Source organism: Momordica charantia (genome assembly GCF_013281855.1).
Source record: "Momordica charantia cultivar OHB3-1 chromosome 6 unlocalized genomic scaffold, Mcharantia_2.0 BLBB01000006.1, whole genome shotgun sequence".
Taxonomy (NCBI): Eukaryota; Viridiplantae; Streptophyta; class Magnoliopsida; order Cucurbitales; family Cucurbitaceae; genus Momordica; species Momordica charantia.
In genome coordinates this window covers 8,435,726-8,452,070 of record NW_028275164.1, presented here as the reverse complement: position 1 = coordinate 8,452,070, position 16,345 = coordinate 8,435,726, and the positions used below count along the sequence as shown (strand labels likewise).

Genomic DNA, 16,345 nt, shown 5'->3' with positions numbered 1-16,345 from the left:
ACAAGTCCTTTCGAGTCAGCGCATATTTGTTGAGCCAACCTCTTGGATACTTTATTCAGTCGATCCCCTGGATGTCCGAGTCGACCTAAAAGCAGATATCCACAGGGATATTGGCGACACCATTCTCCGACAACACGCCGCGTTTCACGGACAGTCGGGTGCCCGTTATGCTATTGTCGAAAGCCCTGTTAGAGATTATCCCTATAAATAGGGAGGTCTGTCCCTTATACAAGGTACGTGAATCCATTCGCATCTTGAGTATTAGATCGGACTGTGATTGACTTGCTCATCGGAGTGCTAACCTTGTTTTGCAGGTTCTTCGGAGGAACAAGGTAGATCGTCTCGCGAGTGCCGATCTCAAGGGATTCCTAGCTTAACCATTTTTGGATCAAACAGGCCTGCAAAAATGAAGCAAATACTCTGTCGTTCAAGTTAGTAAGGGACCGATTTAAGGTCTCAAGTCGGAGTTCAGATAGTGTACCTAATGCCACAATATTGCTTCTTTATAGGGAGTCAGGTGATAGCGACCTCCAATCATTTTGTTATGCTGTTGAAAAATCAGCTGTACAACTTTAGACTATCAGGTCCTTCAGGTCGAAGCATATTTTTTTACCAAGTAGGGTTTGACCATACTTTTAGGTCACTTAGGTCGAGCTTTAAAGGTCGGTCACGTTATCTTCGAGCTTATGAGAAAAGATTTTCATATCAATCTTTCCTAACTCTCCACGTGGCTAGTATACTTTTACCCTCCAACATATTTCATGGTATTTATCTTTTAGAGGATACAATTTTTTTTTTGGATAAATTGTTTTCAATTAATTTTTTTAACTGTTAAAATAATGAAATAGTTTACCTTCTTTTTGAAATTTTAATTTTAGATTAGCTTCAAGATAAAAGCTTTATCATTCCAAAGGTTTGATTTAAGACAATATTATATAACATAGAATTAAAATAATAATACTAGATAAGACTTTTTATTGTTCATGTTTTTATCACAAAATTAGTCAAGGTCAAACCTGGTATGCCACTTTGAGAGAGTTTAAGTGTTCATGGCAAGGAAAAAGACATGCACAAAAAGAGACAAACATTCTTACGCTTAAATGAGTTTAAGTTCCACTTTAGTGTAAAGACCAAACTAGAATACGATATCTGATGTGGAAGTGAAGCCCTCTATTTATAGGATGGGGATTCAACGGGTGGTTATTGACGTCGTCTCGAAGATCGGGTTGTCGAGTACCTGTGGTCGGACCTTGGGTCATATCTTCGCTACAGAAGGTGTCTATGTTTGGTGTTTGCGACTAAGTATAGAAGGTCAATCCTTTTCGAGATAGTCTTTAGGTTAGACTTTATCTTTCGATCTTCCTCTATTCTCTACATATGGTAAGGCTATTTTCTGCCCGACTGTTTATATAAATAATAAAGTAATTATTTGTTAATTTTATATATAAGAAAAATTAACATTACAAATGCAGAGAGAAAATACAAACTTGTAACGTACAAATTAATTTTGATTTAATTTTATTTGGTTGGAAAAAGTAATATCAATTTTGTTTATTTTCTTACCAATTCAAACACAATCACGTAGATAAGTCTCATCCTTGGTTTATATCCTCACTCACATACTTTACATCCTTCCACGTCATCCAATTTACAAATTAAGTAAGTTTAGTTTTGGAGTTCTTTTACTTGCTCCGGAAATAAAAATGCACTTTATTACGTAACTTGCCGATAAATGATATTTATTTTTTCTTTTGAGATCAGAGATTCAAATTTCCATACCCTATATTTATTGTGCTAAAAATGGTAATCTTCGATGTAGACTGCTTAAACTTGTGAGTGCACGACGGTCTACCAAAATGAATTACAAAAATTATTTAACTCTAGGAATTAATTATGGACACAAAACAATACGTACCCATGGTACTATTTTTATTAATTTTGAAATTTATAATGTTTTATCTCTTCGTTGACCATCCCAACTTGATTCCTTAAGTGGTAATTAAGATATTTGTAACCTTCTTAAAAAGTTGAATATTCAAATTCCACCCACATCTGTAACGTCATGTACTCTCAAAGGAAAAAGAAAAAAAAACTATATAGTAACCATTGTACTTAATTAATTAGGGAAGATGGACAAAATAAGCCTTTTTAAGTTTTTTAATCATCTTTTTTAAAATACAGGTTTTATAGGCATTTGCTGACATCACCTTCACACCAAATGAACCTCACTACCCCTCCACTAATATTTTAGATTTCCCTCCTGATTTCCTCTCTCTACCTCCATCCCCAGGTTTTTTTTTCTTATCGTTTTTCATTATTCTGTTTTCCTCTTCAGCAAAGTTTTTTTTCTCATTCTCTCTAAAATTTTCTTGGAGTTTCTCTTTTCCTTCTTCCATCTTTCTGTATTTTTTGTAATTACTATCATTCCCTTTCTTCTTTACTGACCACAAAAAGCAATTTACTTTAAAAAAAACCCTAAATCTTTCAACTTTTTTTTTTAAAAAACCCAGCAGCCTCTATGGTTCCCGTGACTTCGCTGACGATGGCTGCATCAAAGCTGACGAAGGAAGTCATTCGCCGAACAAAGGAGCTCAGTGGAAGAGGAATGAGGGAGGAGATAGAGAGAGAGAGCGAGGGTGAGCGAAAGAGAGAGCGAGGGCGAGCGAGAGAGAGAGCGAGGGTGAGCGAAAGAGAGAGCGAGGGCGAGCGAGAGAGAGAACGAGGGTGAGCGAGATTGAGGGTGAGCGAGAGAGATCGAGGGAATCTAAAAATAATATTTTTAATGAGATTGTTTTTTTATAGTATCTAAAAATTAATTTTGAATTAATGTTTATCAAATCAAATTAATTTTGAGAAAAACGGAATCTCAATATTAATTCAAATTGTTTCCCGAAATCTCTCATCAATCTCCTTAAATCTCTCAATGTAGTTTTAATTATAATTGAATTTCAAATCCCCAATTTTGGTTTTCAAATCCCCCAATTTTGGTTTCTCATCTTTCATTCCTAATTTAAATTTTAATCAAATGTATCAATTTAAAATCTAATTAAAAAAGAGATTTTGGGAAACAAATTTGAATTAAATTTCAAATTCGAATACTTTCTTTTTGTAATTAGATTTTAAATTGATATTTTCATTTGATTAAATTTTAAATTAGGAATGAAAAGGATGAAAGCAAAATGAGGGGTTTTTAATTCAATCCTAATTAAAATTACGTTGAGAGATTTAATGAGATTGAGAATAGATTTCGGGAAACAAATTTGAATTAATATTGAGATAGTATTTTTAGATTTCCTCAATTCTCGCTCAACCTCGCTCCCCCATTCCTCTTCCACTCGTCTTCTTTCTTCGGCGAACGACCTCCTTCGTCGGCTTCGATGCATCCATCGTCAGTCACGGGAATCATGGAGGAAAAAAAATACTACAAAAATAGAGAAAGAGGGAAGATGGAAAAGAGAAACTCCAAGAAAATTTTAGGGAAAATGAGAAAAAAAATTACGATAAGAAAACAGAGAGGAGGAAAAAAATCTGGAAAAAGAGGGAGATGGAGGTAGAGGGAGGAAATAAGGAGGGAAGTCTAAAATATTAGTGGAGGAGAGAGGAGAGATGGAGTCTGGAAGAGAAAAAAAAGCAAAGAGGGGCATGAGAGGTCATTTGTCAAAGTGGGTGATGTCAACAATGACTAAAAAACTTGTATTTTGGGGAGGACGATTAAAAAACTTAAGAGACCTTACAGAATGCTTATTTTGTCCATTTCCCTAATTAATTATGAAATTTAATTATAATTACAATATTTGTAATTATTTATATGTTAAATTGACTGTCCCTCCCTCACCTATATAAAGACATTGTTCCACCGTTTTCTGGGTGTGATAATGCTTGGTTTCAGTGTAGTTCATCAAAATAGTATATTGATGAAGTTTTTGTTAAAGTAATATGCATTTAAGGAAACCAGTGTATTACCAATACACGTAATATTTTTTTATTTAATTTTTTATTGACATAAATATAAAAAATTTCACTATTTATTCAAAAATATATCAAAAGTAAAAAACTAAAAAAATATTTAAAAATAGATAGAATTATTAATGTTGGAAGAAATATCTACTTATATTTTAGAAAAAATTATAAAACTTTTGAGATTTAAACTCAATTAAAGCTCTATAGTTAATTATAATTGAATAGTTAATTATAATTGAAGATAAAATATTCCAATCATTTCACATTCAACGTTTTGATTTTTTCTGATTTTCAACGTAATGAACTTACGCATATTCTTACATGGTAAAAGTTAATTATACTTATTTGATTTTTATATTTGATTAATAAATATAGTAATTACTATAATAAAAAATTATTATATTATAATATTTCTATAATATTTATTTTTAGTCCACATTTAATGTGTTATATTAATTTTAATGAATTATAATAAACTTATAATTAACGAAAGAAATTATATTCTTTAGAATTTTAATTTAACATATTTATAAATCAATGTACATAATATTTCTAAACAAAATATTCTTATGCATATTAAAATATTATTTTTTAGCTACTTTTAATTTAATAGTTACTAAAAATATGCTATATTCTTTAATTAAAACTCAAAAAATAAAAATTATAGCATGATTAGAGAGAAAATTGATGTATAATCCATATTACATAGATAAATTTGAAAATTTAGTAAATTACATTTCAAAATTTTTGAATGAAAAATAATAACAATACTAATTTTTTTTAAATAATTTATAACATTTATAGGAAAGATTCAATCTGAATTTCTAAAAAAAGTTGTCTACTTTTGATTGATGTTTGAGATCAAATCACATTGTATGATTCAATGACCTCTACTTATAAATATCATTGGAACTATTATAAATCGAGACATTAAGTCTACTAGGCCATTGTGCAATATGACAATACTAAATCTATAAAAAAAAAAAAAATCAAGAAATGAAAAGAAGCAAATCGAGGGAGAGAGTTAACATGTAGATGATGTATAAAAATTGAAAAACTTTTGAAATTTCAATCCTTTTTGTATTGCATTAAAAAATTTCAATTAAAATAAAACCATAAATTATTAGAAATAAATAACACACCTTTTCATACTCAAGCTCTTCATATTCATAACTTTCACTTTTCATTCGTCAAATTATTAAAAATAAAAAATGACATGTTTAGTAATTTAAAAATTGATAAATAGATATAATGGTCAAAAAAATATTTTTTATAGCATAGATACGAAAATAAACAATCGGAACTCAACAATACCGTTGTTTCCTTAAGACAATTTTGTTTCCTGATGTTCAAGGTTTCACAAACTATTGTCTCTTAAGATAGGACAGATTAGTAATTTGTGCGTGCAACATTCCAATTACAGGACTCAACGAACACTAGTACTTAAATAATCCTACAAAGAAAAGAATGAGAATTTTAAGGGAAGATTTTTCTGTTTTCAAAATAAACAACCAATCGCATATATATAAAGTCTTTGTGGCGACTCAAATAGTCATATTTTTCGGGTAAAGTTATGTTTTTTTTTTCTTTTTTTTTTTAATATAAAAAGATATAACAACATCATTAGATGAAAAGTTGTGATTATTTATTTTTTATAAAAATAATTAAATTCCAACCGTTTTGCCACTAGCTTTCCCTATTGTATTTTAGAAAACAAATGTTGATCGAGTCTTAAACACTAATAAGTGATTAATTATTTTGAGAACTCTATACATGACAATCATTTATATATTTATATATATGTATGTATGTAATATTACCATATAGTTTAACTTAATTTTTTTTAGCACTATTTAATGTTTTGTGAATACTATAATGTCTATATAATTATCAACTTGTTTATTATGTTCAATGTCAAACATATACTTAATTATTTTCACCGACACTGATAGTTATTATGAAACTCAACATGTACATTAAACATTGGTGTTTAATCAGGAATTTGACCAGGTCTACGAAGCTTGGCACTGGTTGAACTGACTCCACAAATGAATTGAAGCGAGAGTAAGTAGAGGACTTGTAAAATGAAATAAGCACTCTGACGCTCAAGTCAGTGATTGACCGATCTACATTCGAAAGAAAATATAGTTTCGTGTACGTGAAAATGAGGATGTAGGTCTCTATTTATAAGTAGAGCTTCAGATAGGCTTTTTGACAGCAGTTCAACGTCTCTCCAACCACTTACGATTATGGTGTCTTGTCGGAGAACATGTTTATTGTTTTTGCACCTGCAAATACTCTTCAAAGTCAGCTCGTACTTGACAAGGAATCGACCAATAGATGAAATATGGTTTGGCCCAACTTCTACCGCCGAACTACTTGATTTGTCTACATGAATCTTTTCATCTGATTCTTCTGATCATGGTAATTAATAACCTTTGATATCGACATGTGTTAGATGATAAACCACCCCCAACAATTTACATCAAAAGAGTCAACATCGCCACACAAAGCCTTTTTATTAATGTGAAAAGTGGGTGCCTTTCAGCAAAGAAACAATTTTTTATTTGGTTTTTCTTTTTGTCAAATCTAGGGTGTGATCTCCGACCATTCATTTTTTGGCATCTCCCTTTTGGCTTGATTGCCAAAATGGTATGTTTTGACTCTCTCTCCCTCCACCAATTTAAAGAACTTTCTAAATGACAAATTATAATAAATAACACTTTTTTTTATAATCAAGTAATTAAATTTTCGTGGATGTATCGGCATTTTAATATGTTAGTAGGTGTCAATACGAGCTTAGCTCAAAAGTAATTGACATATGTCTTTGACCAAAAAAATTATGAGTTCGAATCCCCCACCCCCATTTGTTGTATTAAAAAAATGTTTGTAGGTTCAACATCGATATGTAGGGTGAATCGACATTACACAGTATTGCAAAAAAATCGAAAAAATTAAAAAAAATAGCAATATAATATCCTAGTTATAGGAGGATAATATTAATGTTAATTATTTTTAATTTGTTTAAAAAGTGTTAAAATTTTGTCTGTTAAGTTCAATATTTATTATGAATTTTATTTTTGTTTTTATAAAATTTTTTAGAAACATCCATCAACATTACTGATATTTCTATGGTCATTTCTATAAAATTGAGATTTCAATGTTTCACTTGACATCGACGTTTAAAATCTTTGTTAACATAGTTTAAATTCTAAACATTATAACCTAAAGTTTTAGTATCTAAAATTTCAAATAATTTGTAAACATGAGCGTATCTCAACGATAAAGACTATTCCTTCCCTAGAAGTCGTTGTAGGTTCAAATTTCCAATCTCCATATTTGCTGTACTAATAAAATTCAAACCCCTCTATTTTAAAAAATATTTTAATCATTCTTATTATTATTTTTCATTAAAAGTTATTTAATACGTTCACGTGGTTTGGCTAACGATCAAGTTTCAATTGAAAAATATAATGTGTAAATATTTATTTTAGTATATTTTTTTAGTACGGAGCGAAGATTCAATTCCACGATCTTTTGATTGAGATATATAATATCTTAACTAGTTGTTTTATACTATAGATCACTCAAATACCAAGATTACCAACTCAGAGAAAAAAAACAAACATTTTAATTTTATGTTTTTTTGTATATATTTACTTTATGAAATTTGAGAAACAAATAACAAGGTATTTTAACAATTTACCAAAATACGTCATTCAATACTTATTGAATCTTACTCAAAAAAATATTATTGAATTTCTTCTAATAATTATTAAAGTTCCATAACAAAGAAAAATAGATGACAGTGACAACAAATAAGCATTATAAAATAATTCTTTATAAAAAAAAAAGCATAGTAAAATAGTTACAAATTTAACAAAAAATAATATACATGTTCAATCAATTAATAATATGATTATATTTTATTAATATATATGTTAATCTATTATTAATGTGATTATAGTTGATTATTACATTTAGGTTAAGTCATTTTGATTATGTAAATCAACTATTTGACACATAAAATAAAAGTCACTAAGCTAACAATATATATATTTTTAATAAAAATGCTATATTTTCAATTACTTGGAAAAAGAAACGTCATATTTATGACTACTTTTTGTAAAAATGAATACTTTAGAAAGATATCTACCTACTCAAATATCCCAACAGACAAATAAATGAGCATAGATTAAAAAATGCGTTGTAGTTAATAATTTTAAAGTTAAAATTTACATATGCTTTATATCCTTAGTTTCAATATAATATATATGATTTGAAAAGTTTCATTATCATCATCATATTTTGAATATTAAAGCGTACTATACATCCCAACGAGGAATAATGAAACATTCCCAACGAGGAATAATGAAACAACTCAATGTTGAAGAGATATTTTTTGATGTGACAAATAATTAAGTTTCGTTTTAACCACACGTGAGAATCGGTAAATCTCATAGATAGAAATTATAAATTTGAATTAGATTTTAAAATATTGTTTCGATTAAAATTTCAATAGGGATTAGGACGAATCCTCCTTTTGGAGTGGAACAAAATAATGTTGGTTATGTTGGGTTGGTTTTCTATTATTTCACATTAATTATATATGTGTCTATCAACTGGTTGAGACATATATTTCGAATCAAAAGGTCGTATATTCAAACTCTCAATCCACATGTTGTACTAGAAAATATTTATATTTATATAGATGTCTAGTAAATTTTGTTAAATTACAGGGATGGTAATAGAAATTGAATAAAAGAAAATTTAAATTAAAGTTGAAGCATAAATATTAAAAGAATAATTTAACCAATTTCAATAGGAAGGCTATATTATTTAGTATTACAATTAAACATGGTTAGAGATGAAAAAAAATTCTATATATGGAGGTTACTAATAACTTAATTAATTATTTAAACCATGCTCAAATTGATAATAGAAAAACGATGGTTAAAAAGTACATTTGGTCCCTATTCTTTCGTGAAAGTAATGATTTAGTCCATGAACTCTAGTTTCTAACAATTTAGTCCATTATTTTTTTTTGAACTTTGGTATATAACAATTTAACCAAAAGAGATTTATGATATGATATTATCCATTTTGGGCATTAGTTTTCGTGACTTTACTTTTGGTTTTACCAAAAAGCCTTATACAAATGAAGGTAATATTCTCCACTTATATACAATGAATCTTTCTTTTTTCTAGCTTAACGTGAGATTTTGTTTGCACTTCTAACAAGTTTTAAGAACTTTAAATAGGGGTTTAGTAAATATATCAATCCATTACTTAGGTACAAATTAAGTGCCACGAGATCATTATTCCAATAAAAGTATAAAGACTTAAAAAGTTTGAATAGTTAAATATATAATTAAAAAATCTAGCAAAATTATCAAAACACACTTGTAATTTAGTACGGAGTGTAATAATATATATATATATATATATATGTTATAAAGTTGTTACAGTTGATCCTATACCTTGTCTGATTGAAAAGAATTTTTTTTCCGAGTTCAACCACAGGGTGGAGATTCAAATATTTAACATGTAGTACAAATGTACAATCTTTTAACAAGTTGAATATATCTCTATCGATGTACTAACAAAATTAATTAAACTCTATTGAAGTTGAAAAAAGAAATAGAAATGGAAGGGATTCAAACTTAGAGATATAAATAATCATGACTCATGTTAGAAAATTATCATTTATCATATGATTCTCTTTCTTTGGGGTGGTTTAAACAACACACAAAACGAACATTTTCTTTTTAATAATTAATCGATTAAAGCACTTTTTTAAAATCAAAGAAAATCAGCCACAAAATCTCCACTAAAACCAACAGTAATTGTACCTGTTAAAAAAGCAAAGCATAAAAAAAAATAAACAACTAATTTATAGTAATTTATTAATTCAAAATTCTTTTTGAGAATTTCTAAGCATTGACTACTTATTTTAGTGGAAGATATGCATGTTTGGAAATTGGAACCATAGATTATATTATTATTATTTTCCCAATGTCTTGATGATATGCATTGCATTTGAATCCAATAATTAAAAAATAAAAACTATATATATATATATGATATATATAATATATATATACGACTAACCTCAATATAATTGAGTAGTTAAACATTTTGTTTTCTTTTCTATAGATTAGAGGTTTTAGTCTCTCATCCTCAAATTTGTTGTGGAAAAAAAAAGATTATTTTTACGAAAAAATTTATGGTACTATGAGAATACCGACTCCCTTAATATTTTACTTTTCAAATTCATGCCGTAGAATGTTGAACATAAAATTTCTTGCTTTGATTTAATCTCAAATCATTATTAACCAAAAAATTTAAAAGGATAAAATTATGATATATTTAATTTTTCTTATGAATGTGCACCGAGATTAAGCGGAGTGTTCATTTTGATACCTCTGTACAATAGAAAATTTATAGTATTATGGCAGTATGGAAAATATTATGTACTCCAATTCATTAATTTGATAAATAATAACATTTAAAAATAATAATGATATATAACATAAATGAAATCAAATAATACACCATTTAAGGATGTCACCCCAAAATTTTCATTTATGACGAATAATTTCGTCTCAAAAATTAAGAATCGACCATAAAGAGAAAAAAAGACCATAGTTCTTTTTTTTTTTCGAACGAAGTTCTCCATCGTCGCGGTTAAAACGAGTGTAACTTAACAGTAATTAATATATATCTTCAACCAAAAAGTTGTAAGTTCGATTCTCCATCTCCACTATTATACTAAAAAAATTTCTCTTTCATCATCGTCAAAAAGTTGGTGTGCCATAACTTTTGTTGCTTTAATTTTTTTAATGAAATTAATTGTGAAAAGATAATTTTTGAAAAAAAAATTGTGAAAATATGATGAAATTTGGTGAGCTACTCAAGGATGAAATTTGGTTATGAATTAATATATGATGGGGTGAAGTGCAATAAAGTAATGGGGGTTGAGGTCTTCGGAATCTTCATAGTTTCGTATTTAATGGAAAAATACATAATTAATTTATAATCCCTATGCATTTTTTTAACCTTTAACTCTAGAAAAATTACAATGGGTAGCAAAACTCTTCTATATTTTTCAAAATATGTCACCCGTTTTTTAAATTTTCAAATATAATAAAAATTTTCACATATATCAGCAATATATCAGATGCTCTTATAAAAAATATATCAATAATATATCACGCTCATATCAGTAGTATAACCGATGTAAATCATATACATATTGTACAGACACTTATATCAGTAGTATATCAGATGTATACCATATACATATTGTAGTAAGTATATCTGACACTCATATCAGTAGTATATCAGAGATATATTATATATATATCAGTGGTCGAATATATTACAGATGTATATCATTTGGATAAAATTGGACCTCCATTTTTTTTCAAAGTACTATATTTGAAAAAATTAAATGTGATTGCTATTTTATTAAATATTTTTACCATATTTACAACCGTGGCTTGATTATATTCTAACTTTTGTCCAAAGTAACAGCTATATTTAGGAAGTATTCTAATAGGGGGACCAATTAAAAACATCAACTCTATCTTATTAAACAACACCAACTTGGATTTCCTCTCTCTCTTATTGGATACTTTTATTTTATTTTTTTAACTGTCAAAATCTACCTTTGAATTTTAATGTTTATTTGGTTTACTCCCAAAACTTTAGTATTTTTTGGTTGAACTTATAAATTACATATAAATTCTTACGGTGTATTGTTCATAAATAATTTAATTGAAATATGAGGTAATATGGTATGTTAGGTATATTTAGGTATGTTTGCAAAAATTTTGTAAATTTTAAAAGTGATTGTACAACTTCTACAGTTCATAAATGTTTTTTACTATTTTTCCTTAAAATGAATCGTTAGTACAAAAATGATAATCGTCTTTAATTAAAAAAAATAAATAATGAATGAAAAATTGATGGTCAAACCTAAAAAAAAATATAATATTTTTATGTAAAAACTAGAAAACAACAAATTTTGAAAATTTAGAGACTAAAACATAAAATATTAAAATATTAAATTTACAAATAAGTATAAAAGTTTAGAAAAGTAAAATAATAAGATCTAAATTAACTGCATTTGTAATTCTAAATTATTAATTTTTTTTATTTCTGAAAAGAAAAGGGTTGAATTCTCTCATACATTGGATTTAGACCTCTTTCTTTTTTCATTATAATGCATTCCCTACATACGCTCTTACAAAACATATCAAATCATAGAAAAATGAATATAAACATTGTATTTAATATTAATTTAATAAAGAACAAATATTTAACATCAAAATTTATAGTTAGAATTAAGGTATTAAATTTTCGATACATGTAGAAATTTCCATAGTGTTGCAACCAAAAAAAAAAAAAAAGACGACGACAAAATATAAAAAATATCAATAAAGTATCACTAGTTTAACTCATATAAACATGATATTAATATTTATAAATTTAATTAAGTGAGATGCTTATTTGTTATTTTAAATATTTGTTATGATTTTTCTTTGTTTATAATTTTTTAGAAATATGTTGAAAGAAAAAACATCAAACTCATTTTTTTTAGCATAGGTATAAGCTTATTGACTTTAAATTTCGTTCTCATATAAAAATGATATATATTTATTTGTTTTGTGAAAATATATGTTAGATATACATGTTCTTGCCACACCCCTCTTAGATTTTTAGAAAGTAACGTATGACCGTGTCCATCTATTGTCGTATTTGTGTCTCGTACTTCTTAGGACGGTACGTACGGATGAATTTGTTCATGCACGTCTAATTATGGTTGGGATATATGGCTATCTCCATATCTTTGGAGCTTAGTTTAAACCACATTAGGTCAAATTGCATGTCTATATAAGAGTTGAAAATTCGAACCTTCAACTTTTTAGACCAAAATATATATACCTTAACCATTCGAGTTATGTTCAGATTAGTCTATCCTATAATCGATCATAAATTTACCTAGCAATCAGTGTTGTCAGTGCACATGGCCAGGAAAGACTTGAAATACTTCACAAAATATTGTGGCAATTTGGACTACAAGATGTCCGAAGGGACCCCGATTGTGAGGAGGCACCCCTTCTTCTAAAGTTACGAGACTATTTTGCCGAGTTCCAACAAGAGGAGTGAGAGTGGGTTTATTTGTCTTAGAATGCTTTTAGTGGCAGTTATAAGTTCCTTTGAAGCGTAGATCATTTAGACTAATAATGTACATGAAATTTTCTACACAAGGCTAGATCATTTAGATGCTAAACAATTTACCATGAACAGAAGTAGCAAAAAGGATCTTCTTTCTAAATATTGTCAATGAAGTTGCTAGTAAATGTACCTGAATGTACAGAATCAACACTACCAGAAATCGTGACACGAACAAGTTCCATCTTTAAAATGGTGATACCTAATCCGATCCCGAACAACGATCTCCCTATCGTAGACCTTCGAAATGAGCTTTATTGCTTGATGACAATCCCCACATACTCTCAAGTTCTTCACAATGCGAATTGGAGTTTTAGGTGCTGTATTCATCAACCCAAAGGCAATGGCTAACTTCTCACTGTGCTTTAACAGAGCTGTTTCTCTGTCCTCGTTGTCATCGATATCGAGCAAAACTTCTCTCGTTTCAGGGAAATACCCCAAAATCTTTAACTTGGTGATCATCTCATCCAAGAACAAATAGAGCTGTTTTGTTTGAGGATGAGACCGATCACCAACGAGAAATTGATGGAAAGTCCCGTTCAACTCGATGGAGCTGCAACCCGGAGTTTTCTTTTTGCCACTTGCTGCAATCTTCTCCCTCAATGTCCTGGCTTCATTCCAATTTCTAGTCAAGGAATATATATTAGCTAATAGAACAGAGCAACCAAGATGGTCAGAATCCAACTCCCTAACAATTTTCCCAATTCTCTCTCCCATTTCAATATCCTTATGAATTTTACAAGCACTAAGCAGGGCACCCCAAATAGCAACATCTGGCGTCGAAGGCATTCTCGATATGATCTCTTCCGCTTCCTTCAAGTGCCCAGCTCGTCCCAGTAGATCCACCATACATCCATAATGCTCTAATTCGGGTTCGACTCCATAACGACCTGCCATTGATTCAAAATAGTCTCTTCCTTCCTCAACTCTATTTCCATGACTACAGGCATTTAACAATGCAACAAATGTAACTTTGTTAGGAGAAATATTTTCTACCTTCATTTGTTCAAAAACATCAATTGCTTCCTTAGATTTCCCATGCATTGCAAACCCACCAATCATGGCATTCCATGGCCAAACCTTTCGCTTCACTTGATGATCACTGTTGAAAAGTTTTGATGCAAACTCTAACTCTCCACATTTTGCATACATATCAATGAGTCCGGCCAGCAACCGCTCGTTCATCTGAATATCATTCTTTCGAATATAAACGTGCATCCATCTTCCTTGATCCAATGCCACTATATTAGCACAGGCTGCAAGAGTGCATGCTAATGTGTACTCGTTCGGGCTTGCGCCTCCTTGGAGCATCTTGTGGAAGACATCTAAAGCCTCCATGAAATAACCAACCTATGGAAGAAGATCATGTTTCAGGCTTTTTGAAGCATAATAATCCCTGCTAGAACTAATCCCAACTCACATTATACTGAGTAATTTCTTACCATTTGTTTTCCTCATGGATGCAGGGGCATATTTGAGGTAACGAGACAGAGAAAATACTGTCTCACAAAGAGAGTAAAATGGCTTCTCAAAATGGCATAGCGTTATACTGTAAGTAATCAAGAAATAATTACAATCCTGAAATATTAAACTAAAATAAAGTGAGGTTAAACTATAAGTTTGATACTAAACTTTCAAAGTTGTGTTAATTCAGTCACTATAGTTTAAAATTTTTTATCGGCCCTTAGACTTTGAAAGTTTTGTCTATCTTGTACTAAACATTAAAAAGGTTCTAGTAGGTCTCTGACTTTCAATATTATGTCTAATAAGTCCTGTCATCAATTCTATGCCCATGTAATCTTTAAATAATCCAATTAGGAGGTCATGTAATCATCCAAAGTAAGAGCTAATAAATACAAAATTAAAAATTCACAACCCTAATAATATTATTATTATTATTATTTTTTTAAAGTATAGAGACAAGATAGACTGAGCTATAAAAGCTCATATATCCAATAGAAACCTACATGAACCAAACAGATACAACCTGAAAGTTCAATTGTTCAAAGACTCGACTTGTAATTTAATAAACTTCAATTTTTATGTAATTACCTGCACACAACCAGCAATAAGTGTTGTCCACGACACCACATCCCTCTCGGGCATTTCATCAAACAGTTCCCGAGCACGATCCATTTCCCCCAACCTCGTATACCCACTAAGCATGGTATTCCACGAGTACATATCTCTGTTCGTACTCCAATCAAACACCCTTCTAGCATCCGCAACATAACCCAAATTCACATACATCCCAATCAACGCATTCCCCACAAACAAATTGCTCTCCAGCCCAAATTTGATGGCATGAACACGAAGTTGCTCCCCTTCCAAAACCCCGAGGCCATTGCCACACGCCTTGAAGGCGAAGGCAAAGGTGTACTGGTTAGGCAATAGCCTAAGGTCGCGGACCAGAGAACGAAACGTTGTGAATGAATCTGCTGCGGAAGTGGGGGAAAGGGCGTGGGCCTTGATGATGGTGTTGTAGAGGAAGAGATCTGGTTGAGGAAAATGGTCGAACACCATGTGGGCATAAGAAAAAAAGGTGAATCTTGAGCAAGTTAGAAGTTTTAGGAGTTTATTGGCGGGGATGGGGCGGAGGATGAGGCCGGAGGTGATCAATTGGGCGTGGGTTTGTTTGATTTGGTCGATTGATTTGCAGGAATCGAGTAGAAAGAAGAGCCTAGAGCTGAAATAGCATCGTCTCATTTTCTTAACCGCGGGCAGCAATGGCGCGGTGCCTGCATTTCGTCATTGGTTTTGAATATTTTTAAGTTCAAACTCCATTTTTTTAAGACTTTTTTTTTCATAAAAATAAGACTTTTAAAAATTTTCATTTTGGTCCGAAATTTAAAAAATGTCTATTTCGGTGAATGATTTTTTTTTCAATAACAAGTTTAGTCTTTAAACTATCGATCGAGACTTATGGCTAATAGGTCCCCGAGCTTTTCAAGTAAGTAATGAGTTCTTAAACTTTTAATTTTTATTTAATAGGTCCTTGATCTATTATCCATTTTTTAAAATACAGATATTACTCGTGTAATTTGGCTATTTCTTGGTTCAATAAAGGGTGAGGATTGAAACCTAGGTAAGTAATGTATTTGAATGTACACAAGTCACGCAGATGGGCGAGTTCGTTGTGATCGAC

The 16,345-nt window shown here is 29.9% G+C and overlaps 1 protein-coding gene across 1 annotated transcript; it reads right to left on the bottom strand.

Moving 5' to 3' along the window:
• Window positions 1-13,261: 13,261 nt before the first annotated feature.
• Window positions 13,262-15,956, bottom strand: LOC111021434 (pentatricopeptide repeat-containing protein At3g62890). The gene is made up of 2 exons (XM_088124901.1): window positions 15,253-15,956; window positions 13,262-14,550 (listed from the first exon to the last, which is right to left on the bottom strand). Exons 1-2 carry the CDS (start codon window positions 15,904-15,906, stop codon window positions 13,354-13,356), a joined length of 1,851 nt encoding a protein of 616 aa, XP_087981027.1. The 5' UTR covers window positions 15,907-15,956; the 3' UTR covers window positions 13,262-13,353.
• Window positions 15,957-16,345: the final 389 nt, after the last annotated feature.